At 39.0% G+C, this 14,637-nt stretch overlaps 1 protein-coding gene across 2 annotated transcripts in view; it reads left to right on the top strand.

Annotated features, from left to right (window-relative positions):
- The window catches only part of LOC114046205 (ras GTPase-activating protein 3), a 287,044-nt gene that overhangs the window by 261,210 nt on the left and 11,197 nt on the right, over nt 1-14,637 (top strand). For both annotated transcript variants that reach the window (XM_027866456.1, XM_027866457.1), the window contains exons 20-22: nt 2,114-2,196; nt 9,192-9,400; nt 13,349-13,452. In XM_027866456.1, the coding sequence (XP_027722257.1) occupies nt 2,114-2,196; nt 9,192-9,400; nt 13,349-13,452 (396 nt within the window). The remainder of the gene's footprint in view (nt 1-2,113; nt 2,197-9,191; nt 9,401-13,348; nt 13,453-14,637) is intronic.

Raw genomic sequence — 14,637 nt, 5'->3', positions numbered from 1 at the left:
AGTGCTTGTAAGAAAAATGAGAACTCAGAGGCCATGGGCAATTAGGACAGATTTTTTTCCTTTCTGAAGAGGAAAACCCTACAATGGCCTCCCCACATCCCCCAAAATGCTTAAGCTCCAGGGGAATGTAAAATGCCAGATTGAAAGGGAGAGGTTATAAGAACTTCTCACTTGAAAGTGACCCTGGGCAGCTCATAAAACCAACAGAGTGAGAATTATTAAGCAGCCACTTTGTATCCTGTTTCTTTGCTTCAGCTTCTTGACAATTAGGTAAAAACAATATCAGTTTTTCCTATCAATATGTCAATCAACAAGCACTTTTTTAAAACAAGCACTTATCAAGTGCCTATGATGTGGCATTGCAGTGGTATGTGTTAGGGATAGAGTAACAACAACAATAATAGCTAACATTATTTAGTACTTACTGTGTGCCAGGCAGTGTACTAAGCTCTTTACAATTATTACCTCATTTGATCCTAACCACTCTGGGAAGTAGGTGTCATTATTATCCTCTTTTTACAAAGTGAGGCAGACAAAGGTTAAGTGCCTTGCCCAGGGACACATGGCTACTAAGTGTCTAAGGATGCATCAGCCTCAGGTCTTCATGACTGCAGGCCCAGAGTTCTATCCACGGTGCCACCTCACTGCCCCCAAGACAGAAATGAGACCGTCCTTGCCCTCAAGAATCTATTACAATCTATTACTATGCTTTAGGTAATTCACTGATATGGGAGGTGAATGAAAACTAGACTAGGGTCAATAGACATTTCCTTATGCTATCTTTTTTCTCTAAAAACAGATGGGAGCAAAAGTGGCTATCTTTAGAAAGAATTTCAACCTCACAGCCATTTTTCTTCCCCTTTCTTCTGCATTCTAGAGGCCAGAGCTCTTATTTACCATGATTCTTTTTGCTTTTTGAAAATTTTTTTTTCCCTTTGTGCATCCTTAGGAATCTGAGTTAACCTCATCTTCTGCCTGGTCCTTTCCAGCTCTCCTCTTCTTCTCCACATTTTAATACAAGAAAAAATGTTGTAAATCCTTTCTTATTGCTTTAGGATTTTAAAAGTTTAACACACTCAAGGACATAAGCCTCAGGATTATACTTCAAATAGGAAAAATAGGTACTTAAATTTCCTTTTACAAACATTTATTGTGCTGTTGGAGTACTATATTGCTTTGCAGGGACACCATAAAAGTTCTTTTTTCAACAAAGATATGATATAACTGTTGTACAAAATTTGACAAATGCCAACATCAGGTGTGCATACTCACAAGAATGACATTTTTGTTCCATTGTACTAATTCAAGGTTAGATAGCAGAAAACTCATAGGGAATCTGTTAATAGGGACACAAAGAATTCCAAGCCCCTTAAAGACATCTTCCTGTGGGATTTTTTAAACTATATCTAATTACTTCCCCATTTTTGTCCCCCAAATAATTCTTCTCATCTTAGGTCAAAACAGACTTTGGCAGACTTCTAAGAAAGACTGAAATTGCCAACAAAGACAAGAGACAGCATGGAATACAGGATAGACAGTTGATTGGGCCTTAGATTCAGGAACACCTTGGGGTTCAAGCTCTGCCTATGACACATGCTGACTGTATGACGTTAGTGAGTCACTTAACCTATCAGTGTCCTCAAGCACCATTCTCTCTCTTTTAAAAAAAATTAATTGTTTTAAATATTTTTGGACTATTTTTCATAAGGAATGATCCCATGTCTAAATACTCTGTCAAAAATGTCATTACTAAATTATTTAGTAATTGGGAAATTACTTAGTAATGTTACTTAGAAATTATTTAGTAATGAAGAAAAAAGCTTTTCAAAGTTAAGTTTTATGAAAACAAAGGCAGAAAGATATACCTTCTACAGATTAGTTGCTGATCCATTTTGGCAGAATTCCCTACACCAACAAAATCACAAATCTGCTTCCTGCCGCCTCCCCCCACCAAAAAAAGAAAAGACTGAGTGGCTTAAAACCTTTTTTAACAGAACAAAATATGAATGGCGTCTTTAGAGAAGCCAATCCAGAAACATTCAATAAAATTAGTTGACAAAGTAAAATTCTGCCCTATTCATCAGCTTCTCATGTTTCTGTTGACTTCCATCAGGAGACCAGCCTCTCTATAGCATTCCTATTGAGAACATTCTGGCTGTGGAGAAATTAGAGGAGGAGTCCTTCAAAATGAAAAATGTAAGTGTTTCCTTTCAGATATTTTTGCCTTTTGTTAAGTGTCTATCCTGTTTTGTTTTAGCTCCTATTCTTTCTTCCTTCACTCCCTAAAAACCTACCCACCATCTTTGCTCCCTGCATTGGGTTCTCCTAGTTATTCATATTCTTGAGGAACTCTGGGAAGGGCTAGGTTAGTCTTCAGTCCAACAGCCCTCAAGAGCAGCTTAAATTTCTCCTTGGCTGGGATGACTACAATAGAGTTCATGGAAGCCTGCCCAGGAAGTGGTTTCAGAACTGAACTGGCATCATTCCAACAGTTTCCAAGAGTGGTCCTAACTTTACATTGACTTGAAGAAATCTAGCTCTTTCGGAACATCACCTGGTGGCCATATAATAGTTCTCAGAAATGTTTAAAATGCATAAAAACATCAAAACCAGAGAGTGTTACACCCAGTCTCTGAAATGATACAGTAATATTTGTCCATGAATAAGAAAGAGTGCAATATGGGCAGCTCCCAGCCCTATGAGTGACAGGCTTTTTCTCAGTTATATTTAAGCTTGTTTAAAATTAGGCAATTGAAAGAAGATCATATGACTAAATGGAAAAAGCCTATTTATAAATGACTCTGTAACACTTCATTTAGTTTTTATTGACTATTTAAAATGTTTAAAACAACTAAGATGTTTTTCCGTCTGTGGCTAGATGTATCAATGTCTGTGAAGTAGACTTGGATTGTTGCCCTCCCTGAGATGCCTAATAACTGGTCTATATAACTGTCACATCATGTTTTGCATGCTTAGAATTCAAGCTGGTCGGTGAACAACTTTCCTCCTCTCAAGAAGATTACCATGTAGTTAGAAGAAACCAGAGAGATAAACAGGCAATGAAAAATCATAGTTTCTGATTCTCGGTTACCCCAGCCACTACTTGGCTACTCAGGGCTTCCTTTGAAAAAAACAAAACAAGATGAGGCAGGAAGATTTAGCTCTCAGGTATTCAGGGACTGATTCTCCACTTATTACATTTTCCAGGTCCCATCACCCTCCTCTTCTTTCTACCTGCTGTCCATATTTGGGGCCATTCTTCTGCTGCCTAGCACTCTTCTCCATCAGGTTACCAAATGTTACCTGTTAGCAGCCCTGGTAAAATACTTGATTATGGAAATAAGTGAGATTATTAAACTCTACAGAGCATCCAAAATTTATTTTGCTCGACTACGCGTGTATGTAACCAGGGTTTTGTTTTTTCCTTTCTCAGTTGGGGTAAAGGGAAGCAGAGAGGAAGAGAAGGCAGACTTTTGCTGATTGAAAAAAAGAAATAATAATAAAATGGTGAAAAAAAGAAATAATAATAAAATGTATCCGCAGGAGGGCAGCTAAGTGAGTGCTGGGCCTGAAGTCAGGAAGACTCATTTTCCTGAGTTCAATTCTGGCCTCAGATATTTACTAGCTGTGTGACCCTGGGCAAGTCACTTAACCCTGTTTAACTGAGGCCTTATCTGTAAGTTGGAGAAGGAAATGGCAAACTACTCCAGCATCTTTGCCAAGAAAACCTCAAATGGGGTCACACAGAGGCAGACGTGACTGAAATGGCTGAACAAAAACACCCACAGGAAGATGACTATGATACATGAATATCAGTTGAAGGCAGGCATCATGGTACAGTGGAAAGAGCACAGGATCTGGAGTGAGAGGATCTGAGTTCAGATCTTTCCTCTCACTACCTATGGGACCTGGAAGAAATCACTTCACCTTTCTTGGCCTCCATTTCAGGTCAAGTCAACAAGCAGTTGTTAAGCTAACGTGCTCGAGGGCAAGGACTATCTTTTGCCTTTTTTCGTGTTCTTTGCACGTAGTTGTTGTCCACTAATTCAGTCCTGTCTGATTCTTTGTGATGGTAGGCCATAGGACACCAATACTGTCCACAGGATTTTCTTGGCAGAGATGCTGGAGTGGTTTTGCCATTTCCTTCTCGGTACATTAAGGCAAACAGAGGTTAAGTGACTTGCCCAAGGACATACAGCTAGTAAGTGTCCGAGGTCACATTTGAACTCGGGTCTTCCTGACTCTAGGCCAGTGCTCTATCCACTGAGCCATCTATTTCTTGGCACATAATAGATATGTAATAATTCTTTATTGATCAGTTGATTGAAATTGTCAAATTTGATGGCCTATAAGATCTATTCATCTCTAAACCAATGATCTTATGAAGTGGGGATGTTTAGCCAGGAAGGAAATAGAAGGACTTAGGGGAACAAGAAAGTTATGTCTTGTGATAAAGAAATTAGACTGCTTTTGCTTGTCCCAACTGAGCAGAGTGAGAAACAGCATCAGATCTCTCTCTGCAGGGAGGAAGGTTTAGGTTCAATGAATGAAAAAATTTCCCAACAATTAGAGTTGTCCAAAGTGGAATGGGCTGCCTTGGGATGTAATGGGTGACCCTCACCAGAGGTCATCGAACAAAGAGATTGATAATTACTTGTTGAGGTTTTTGTGGAAGGAAATCTTGAGAAATGGATTGAAATAGATGATCTCTACGGTTGCTATCACTGGAATTCTTAGTCTAGAAGGAAGTCTTATTTATCTGTGGGTGTTATGTATCCACGCCTTGCCTACCTTTATTACCATAGGTGATTGAGTGTTGGTAATATGTTTAATTTGCACACCTGGTCTTGTGTTTTTTTTTTAAAAAAATCCCACAAAATCTCGCTGGCCACATGTGGCAGCCACACCCGTGTAACTGTTTTCACCGTCTTGGCACCCTGATGTCAAATCTCCTGCCGTCCTCATAATTCCTTGGAGCAGACTCTGGGTTAGACTCCACCCTGGCATGCCCTTTGGGGGATACAGCCATGTTTGGACTTTTTATGAGTAGGAACACTGGAGGGGGAGGGAGACAGATTTATTCTTATGCTTGTATTTATTTTTTAAATTAAAAAAAATCCTGGTTTTTGCTCAAAGAGCAACTGTTGTGTCTGGTATGTTGAGAATGGAAATGTCTTACAAACATTGGAATTGCTTGGCTTAGCTAGTGGGCTCTTGGGTTAACAGGTGCTAAGTTTCAGGCTGCTCTGATTCTCATCTCAAGGCTACATAACCCAAGCAAATGTGTTCTTTTGGTTTTATATTCAGTATTCAACCCCTGAGAATAGGGAAGGTTGTAGAACCAACTGTCTTAAATTCTAAATATATAAAACCTTATAAGATAGGTTAATCTTGGACCAATGATCTTGAAGTCTCTTGTTTGGTTCACTTGTTTGGTGTATGAAAACCAAAGACAGTTATTTTTTAGTGATTGTGAAGCTGGCCAGAGAAATGTGTTAGTCTACACTGCTACAGTGGTGTTTCACTAACATTAATCAATGCATGGAGTATTTACTATGTGCCTAGGATGTAGTCAGCACTATATGGAATATAAAAGAAGTACAAGGAGTAGATAAGTGGCACAGTGCACAGAGCACCAGTCCTGAAGACAGGAGGACCATCTTTTTGAGTTCAAATCTGGCCTCAGACGCTTACTAGCTGGGTGACCCTGGTACCTTTGTGGTGTGAGTGCTTGCTGAGTTCTTTTCAGGGCTGCTCATCTACCTTTGGTGTCTACTTTCCCCCATCTCTTGTCTGTGACTCCATGAAGCAGCCACACCCTGATAAAACTGTCTCAGCATACAGGCAAAGGTAGGTTGAAGGTAAATGAATGCAACACTTCGGTGAGTTGTGGGGGTGTCTGCCCTAAGCATGTGAAGACTTCTCCTGGTGAAATGAGCACATGAGCACAATTTGCTCCAACGGCCGTGAAGGTGTCTGGAGCAAGTGCTGTGGAGCACTTAGAGTTTGGTCAGACATCAAAGGCACCAAGGTCATCCACAGCATCTAGGGCCATCTCCAGTCATCTTGGCTTTTGTCCTGCCATTGGACTTTGATGACTCTGGAAGAGGGAGTGAGGCTGATGACTGGGCAACTCTGCCTCACTTAAATCCAATTCATGCACAAGTCAAGACATCCCCCATCATCCATTGTTTTACCCCAACATCAGGATGTCATCAGTCCTCTTCAAAAATGAAGGATGAACGACAACCCTAATAATAACAACTTACGTTTTTATAATACTTTAAGATCTACAAAGCGTTTTCTTCACAACCACCCTATGAGGTAGATAGGATGCCTATTTCTATCTATTCTATAATGCCATATGCCGCCATCATCATTGTTTAACCTCGTGTAACTCACTATCACCACTGACTCAAAAGGCAGTCATACTTTTAACTCTTTCTTAGCTTTGTTTCTTATCACCTCATAAGACTCAGCATATCTCGCTCAAGTATTTCAAATGTGACTCCATAAATTGGGGGGATGGGGTAGGATTTAACTCATGCTAGATACAAGACTATACAGGGATGGGAGGGGAGGGCATAATAATGCTGTTGTAGTTTCAGTTTTAGGAAATTGAAATTTTCATATCACTACCCCCAAAGATTTGGATTTTTTTTTTTTTTTTTTGGTTTTGTTTTCATCATCATTCTCAAGGGTGGTGCAGGCTGTGTTTTTGTCTTTAACTGTTCAGGGTGATTCTCTTAACCAATGCTGTGATTCAGAACAAGGCTCTCTGCCGAAGAAAAGATAAACATAGGCAAGAGATGACTCATGCATGCCACTGCTGGCCTCTGGTTCTCTTGGAATAGCAGTGAGGGAGTACTTAGAGAAGGTTGCATTCTTCCTCTGCCCCAAGACTGAGAAATGGAGACATGCCACAGGTCTGCAGTATGTTAAGACTTCTCTCCTGAGATTGAGAGAATGCTGAAGTGAATCCAGAAACCACCTGTGGGTCCTAGGTTCATTACGTCAGGCCCTCATTTTAGGTGTCAAATAATTCCCAGATTTTAGCATCCACTCAGAGAGAGAGAGAGAGAGAGAGAGAGAGAGAGAGAGTGTGTGTGTGTGTGTGTGTGTGTGTCCTGCTGCTTCTTCCAAAGAACACTTCTCTCATCTTCTGAGTCTGTTTAGCTCCAGGACTAATCTTCTGCCTAAAGGAAGGACCTTATCCCAGAAACCCAACTCTCATTTAAAATAAGAATAAAAAGAAAAGGCTCAGTTTCTTATAACCATCTTTATTTTTAGGGGGCAAACTCAGAATGCTCATGGGAGGAGAGTTAAGTGGTATCTCAGAGGCTTTTCAGATGAAGAAACCTGAGACTTAGAGGGAGGAAATGACTTGCCCGTGTTGGCCCAGTGAGTCATTTGGCAGCGCTCAAAATAGATCCTAGGTTTCCCCTGTTTTCCCAGACTAATTAATTTTCCCATAAACCTGCTGTCTTCTATCTATTCTATCCATCCTCGTCTAAAAGGGGAATCGTTTCTGACACATGACACATTCTAAGGATAGTATATAAATGTAAAGTTGTCATTTTATTGTTACTAATCAGGTAGTTTGATATTATCTTCATTTTAGAGGTGAAGAAGCAGAAATAGTACCTACCCTCAAGGAGATTATATTCTAGAGGCAGCTAGGTAGTACAGTAGCTAAAGGGCTGGGCCTAGAGTCAGGAAGATCTGAGTTCAAAACTGCCCTCAGACACTAGCTGTGTGACCGAGGGCAAGTCACTTAACCTCTGCCTGCCTCACTTTCCCCATCTGTAAAATGGAATAAATAATAATAGCATCAAAGTCCCAGCATTATTGTGAGGATAAAAGTGAAATAACACTTGCAAAACTCTTTGCAAAACTTAAAAGCCCTGGGACAGCTAGGTGGCACAGCAGATAGAGCTTTGTCCTTGGAGTCAGGAGGATCTGAGTTCAAATACGGCCTCAGACACATAACACTTACTAGCTGTGTGACCCTGGGCAAGTCACTTAACCCCATTGCCTAACAAAAACCAAAAACAAACAAACAAATAAAAACAAAAAAAACCAAAAATCTTAAAACACTATATAAATAGTAGATTGGCTACTAACGGGAGAGTAACAGCTGAATGATACTGTTCTGCCTGCTACTGTGACCTCTCTTTAGTGATAAGAACATAGAAACAATAGTAGATTTGAAGGTCAGGGAATTAATTATGTGACTGATCAAGTTTCTGCTTCATCATCTCTTAAAATGAAGATAATTATATCAAACTACATTATAATTATTATTGCTGCTACTCCTCTGGTTCAGTAGCACTTTAGGTTCTAAATGTTTTATATACATGATCACCTTTAATGCTACAGGTATTATTGTCTCCATTTTACAGATAAGAAAACTGACACTGAAAGAAGTTAACTAACCCATGATCATGATTTCTAGTGTCTTTTTTTCTTTAACATCTCAATTTATTATTTAATTATTTTTAAGCATTTTTTTCTTTTAAAATTTTGACTTCCAAATTCTCTTTCTCCTTCCCTCCTACCCCTCTTCTACCCACTGAGAAGGCATTTGAAATGCAAAACATATTTTCAAATTAGTCATATTTCAAAAAAAGAGCAAAATAAATAAAGTGAGAAAATTATACTTTAATTTTATTGCTAGTGTTTTAAGACAGGATTTGAACCCATACCTTTCCAACTCCAAGCCCAGCACTATCTACTATGCTGCTATGTATCTAATAAACTTGAAAGTGTAATAATAAAGGTGACCATTTGAATCTGTAAAAAAAAGTTCATTTTCATTGCTTAGAGTTTTCTTCTTTTCTTTTCTCTGGTTCTGCCTGGTTTTCCATGACTCCTTTAGTAACATGTCCTCTTGCATCCTTTATATTTATTTTTTTTATTTTTTTGGAAGCATTTTTTAATATTTAGTTTTAATTTTATTTTTTCTCATTTACATGTAAACAAAATTTTTTAACATTTAAAAAAATTTTTTTTGGAGTTCCATATTCTCCCCCTACCTTCCTTCCTTCCCTTCCTCCCCCCCCCTTAAGAAGGCATACAATTTGATATAGATTATACATGTGCAGTCATGTAAAAACATTCCCATGTTAGCCATGTTTCAAAAGAAAATGCAAACCAAAAACAAAAAATAAAATATCCTTGCATCTTTTTAGATGTTCCAGGTCATCCAGCCGGAGCGAGCATTGTATATCCAGGCCAACAACTGTGTGGAGGCCAAGGACTGGATTGACATCCTCACCAAAGTCAGCCAGTGTAACAAAAAGCGCCTCACCGTCTACCACCCCTCAGCCTACCTGAACGGTCACTGGCTCTGCTGCAAGGCCACGTGTGACACCACTCCTGGCTGCACACCCTGTACAGGGTAAGGGGGCGGGCTGCTCACTGTTCTGAGGTTAGGAGAGAGGTCTGAGACCATCTTGGGGCCTGCAGCATTTGTGGCAGCCCTTTCCACCTTGACTGGGGAAGCCATTCATTGTCTTTCCTTCATGCTGGTCTGCAAGAACACAAGCATCTACTTGCAGAGGCGTGTAACAGCTCATGAAAAGAAGGGATGCTAAAAACTTACAAAAATAATTTAAAAGTATAGCTATTTAAATTTTTTTATGTTTTTGTCAATTTTGAATAATAAATTTTTAATTTTAATTTTCACAACATGGGGCTTCCTATCATGACGTGTGAAAGTTTCTGGATGACCCTTTCTCAGACTAGTAGATCCAGAGGAAGTAGAAGGGCAAAAGAATAGGCATTTTTATAGCAACTACTTTGTGCCGGGCACTATGCTAAGTACTTTACCAGTGTTATCACATTTGATCCTTACAACCACCCTGCGAGGTAGGTGCTATTATCATCTCTATTTTAGAGATAAGGAAACTGAGGCAGACATGTAAAAAGAGCAAAATAAAGTGAGAAAATTTATTGTTATTAATCAGGTGGTTTGATATTATCTTCATTTTAGAGATGAAGAAGCAGAAATAGTACCTGCCCTCAAGGAGATTATATTCTAGAGGCAGCTAGGTAGTACAGCAGCTAAAGTGCTGGACCTAGAGTCAGGAAGATCTGAGTTCAAATCTGCCCTCAGACACTAGCTGTGTGACCCAGGGCAAGTCACTTAACCGCTGCTTGCCTCACTTTTCCCATCTGTAAAATGGAATAAATAATAATAGCATCAGGGTCACATAGCTAGTAAAAAAACAACAACAATAACAGAAACTAGTAAGTGTCTGAGATTGCGTTTAAACTTAGCTCTCCCTGATGCTAAACCCAGCATTCTATCCATTGTACTATTAAGCTATGGTAGAAGACACCAGAGGCTCTGGATTCACAGGACCTCCTGGTTCTATATTTATTATGCCACCTAGCTGCATCAGTTAGTAAAGGGAGGCCTCTTGTTTGGCCATGTCAGTCTCCTGATCTATCTCCACTGGACCTTTTCTTGTTGGGGACACATTGAAACTGTTGTGATGCATCAAAACCTCATTCTTCATCTCTGGTGCTAGAAGAAAAATGCTTTGAAAACTCTACTGCCCTATATAAATGTCCATTATGATGATGATGATGATGATGATGATGGTGATGATGACATCTGTATCTCTATATCTTGCTCAGTCTGACTGCTTGCTCGATTCTTCCATCTGGATGTCCTAGCGGTACCTCAAACTCAACCTGTTTAAAACTGAACATATCTTTTTCTCCTCCAAACTTCTCTCTGTCTATGGAGAACACCATCATCCTTCTAGGCACCCCAGGTTCATAACCTTGGACTCCTCCTTGGCTCTTCCCTCTGTCTCACTCCCCCCCCCCAATATACAATCAGGGGCCAAATCCTGTTAATACAACCTTCCTGTATTTATTCCATCTTTTCCTTCTATAGTCACATTTCCCCCTTCAAATCTTTCTCCTCCTTCTTGTCCTTTCTTACCTTTGCAACCTTTCCAGTACTAACTTTCCCTCCTTCTGTAATGAAAATGATCTTTGCCCACTCAGATTTTTTATAGTGTTTTATCTAGACCCTTCCCTTTCCTCTTTCCAATTTTTCCTTCTATCACTCTTATTTGCATACCTGTCTTATCCCGCATCAGATTATAACCTCTTTGAATATAAGGACTGTGTTGATCTCCACCACTGCATCCCTAGAACCTAGCCCAGTGCATTGTACATAGTAAGAATTCAATAAATACTTGTTGAATTAATGAATTTGGGAGACAATTAAAAAAAAAAAAACCTCATTCTTTGGATAAGCTTAAGGCAAAGATTACAAAAGCAGCTGATAAGAGTTTTTATGGAGTTCAAAAATTGACCAGGCTATGGATAACAAGATCACAATTATTTTGAATGTTAATAAAAAAGCATATAAATAGTTTAAAACTTTAAGTAACCTTCCAGATGTTGTTTTTAAAAGTTGTTGTTTTTAGCATTTATACTTCTGAAATTATTAAAGCTTAAACTGCATTAAGACTTTCGGGACACTACATTAAGGGAGGGAAGTACTTGGGGTTTGAAGTTGGTTGGGATGGTTTATGTATGTTTGTATTTTTAAAAATGTAACTCCGTAATGAGTTTTAATGGCCCTGTATATAAACTTGGGGTTTTTGCTTTATAACGAAATTCAACAGACATTAGGCTTTCATTGGAAGCAGTACTAAGGTTAGATATGTCATGGTCCAATGAGGGTCCCAACCCTTAGGGAGCTTATAGTTTAGTAAAGAGGCATCTATGACACACAAATAACTTTAATGGAGACTAGATAAGATAGCTAGCTAGAGCATTTATTAAATGCTTATTAGGTGCTAGCCACTGGGCTAAGCCCTGGGGATACAAATACAAACAACCAATATAGTACCTGCCCTCAAGGTACTTATATTCTGCTGGGGGAGGACAATAGGGGATCTGGAAAGCCTGGGGTTGCAGGGAAGGGTACCTGTGAGGGACCAGTGATCTGAAAGGCAAAAAAGAAGCTAGGTGACATACTTTATTTAAAAAGTCATCCCCAGCAGAGACAGTTGTCATGGAAGAGACAACATTTGGGTTGAATGGGAGAATGAATTTGAGAGAATGTATAGAATTTAAATAAAGCCAAAAGAGAGAAAGAGGACATTGTAAACATTGGGAGAAGCAACAACAAAGGCAGGAGGTGGGGAAATTCAGGGCATATTTGGGGAGCAGAGTTTGGTTCAGGAAATTGTGGGGATTAGCATGAGATAAGGGACAAGTAAGAATTATCAAGGAGGGCGAGATGTAGAGGGCTCTGATAGAAAAAGTTTGAATTACTACAGTTTTAACACTAAAGATCAGTACAAATTAACTTGAAGATTGTAAAAAAATACACACACCCACTCATACACACACACACACACACACACACACACACACACACCACATATGTTCTTAGAATTGAGAAAGTCATTTTGAGGTCTTCCATACATGGAACTATATATTCCAGTCCAGGCCCTGAGTCATAAATCCCCTCTACAAATCATTTAGCCTTGGCTTAGACTCTTCCAATGACCTTGGGAGACTTTCCCTCATTAAGACAATCCATTCCATTTTTGAGTCATTCTAATTGTTTAAGGAAATTCTTCCTTTCGTTGAGCTTAAACCTGAATTTCTCTGACTTCCACATATTGTTCCTAGTTATGCCCTCTGGAGACACATCTCATGATAATTTTTACACCTGAAAGATCTTCAAGGATTTGAAGACATTTCTCATTCTCTCTCTCCTCTCTCTCTCTCTCACTTGTTCTTTCTCTCTCGCTCTCTTCCCCCAGCAGCCTTCTCCAGGCTAAACCTCTTACCACCCTAGTCACCCTCTTCTGTATGTCCTCCACTGTATCAATGTCTCTGTAAATCTCGGCACTGTAGCACCCAGAATGGTTCAAAGTATGGCAGATATGGTCTGAACTGCATAGAATAACTGATCTAATCCTAGCACTGGATTCTAGATCTTGAAGCATCATAAGATTTCATTAGCTTGTTTTTGGTTGCCACGTCACATCCTTGACTTACACTAATCTTTGTCTCAACTGCAAATTTCTAGGTCTTTTTCACTTGAATTAATACATGGACACATCTCCCCAATGTACATATATATGTGTGTGCCTGCATCCACACTCCTTGTCCTCCCCCATACATGTGTTTTTAACCTTGTTTAAAGGTTATTTGTTATTTATTTTTTCGTCCTAGAAAGCCAGTGGTCCCAGTAGTTTCAAACCCACTCATATTCTTTGGGTAGTAATTTGGGAAGCATCAAAATATTGATAGTAGTGTTGCTTTGAAAAAACGCACATAAACTTATTTTTTATTTTTTTTATAGTGGCCTTCCAGCAAACATACAGCTCGATATTGATGGGGACCGAGAGACGGAGCGGATCTACTCGCTCTTCAACTTGTACATGAGTAAATTGGAGAAGATGCAAGGTAAGCAAAGAATGCTTATATTATCCCAACAATTGTAACACACTCAAAACAGCAAAAGTATCTTTATGGAGGAACAAATCTAATACAACACATAATATGGGAGTAATCTTCTAGAAATCTGTCATGTCCTAGTGTGAGAGAAAGTGAGATTCTCTTCCTGAAGCAGCTGAGGGTTTGTTTGTATGTAGACTCATGATGCAAATACTTCTGTTTATGGCTCTGTTGTAAAGAAACTCTTTCTAAGTTAGGCAAAGATTTTAAAAGTGACTTTTTCAACCACAGAATTTCTAAATAATATGAGGATAAGGCAGAACTTGCTTTCTCTGAGCTATGTAATAATTTATGTCCTAAATATCCCTTCACAGTACTCTAAACAACCGTGTGTGAATTAAGGGCAGTGTTTTTGGTTTACTTGAAAGTGTATATTGTGTGTGTGTGTATGTAATATGTATTAATTCATTTATTTATTTGTGTTTATTTATTGATGAGCTGCACCAGTGTGCAGAACATGAACATTCCAAAACACTTTCTTTATAAGCTCTGCGGAAACATCACCAATTTGAAATGCCTTATAAAGGTGAAAAAAACAGAATCCAGACTGAGAAAAGATGACCTCATAAATGTTCAGTTTGGTGGATGTAATTAATAGAAGAAGCAGAGATAAAGGATCCCCTTCATCTGTCTAATAAACTGATCTTTTGCTGCCTTGTGATCTGTTCCATGTCAGATCTGTGGTGGGGAAAGCAGCATGACAGAGGAATCTTAGGTACCACTTGAAATGAGAAGCTAGCCTTCAAACAAGACTGCTGCTGCTGCTTTTTCTGTTTTTTTTTTCTTTTGATAGAAGACAGCCATGCAAAGCATGTACTTAAACCTGAAAAATACTTTAATCCTGATTTGGCAACCATTTCTTTGCACATCTGTAATTGCCCTAGTCCCCACCCAATGGGGCATCCTTTGTGACTCATCTTGGCATGTTCACACATACAGAGTTGAGAGAGAGAGAAAAACAGGTTTATTTTTCTTTTGATTTCCGTTTTTTTTTGTTTTTTTTTTTTTTTAAAGGTAGGGTAGTAGTGGTGGGGAGAATGAGGGAGAGCATAATCTGGCTTCAACAACAAAGGACATGCTGTAATTTAAAAGCATCCTATATGACTTTGAAATGGTAAAAAAATAAATAAAATT

Source organism: Vombatus ursinus, unplaced genomic scaffold, assembly GCF_900497805.2.
Source record: "Vombatus ursinus unplaced genomic scaffold, bare-nosed wombat genome assembly UNPS02014781.1, whole genome shotgun sequence".
Lineage (NCBI taxonomy): Eukaryota > Metazoa > Chordata > Mammalia > Diprotodontia > Vombatidae > Vombatus > Vombatus ursinus.
This window is presented reverse-complemented; position numbering and strand designations above follow the sequence as displayed.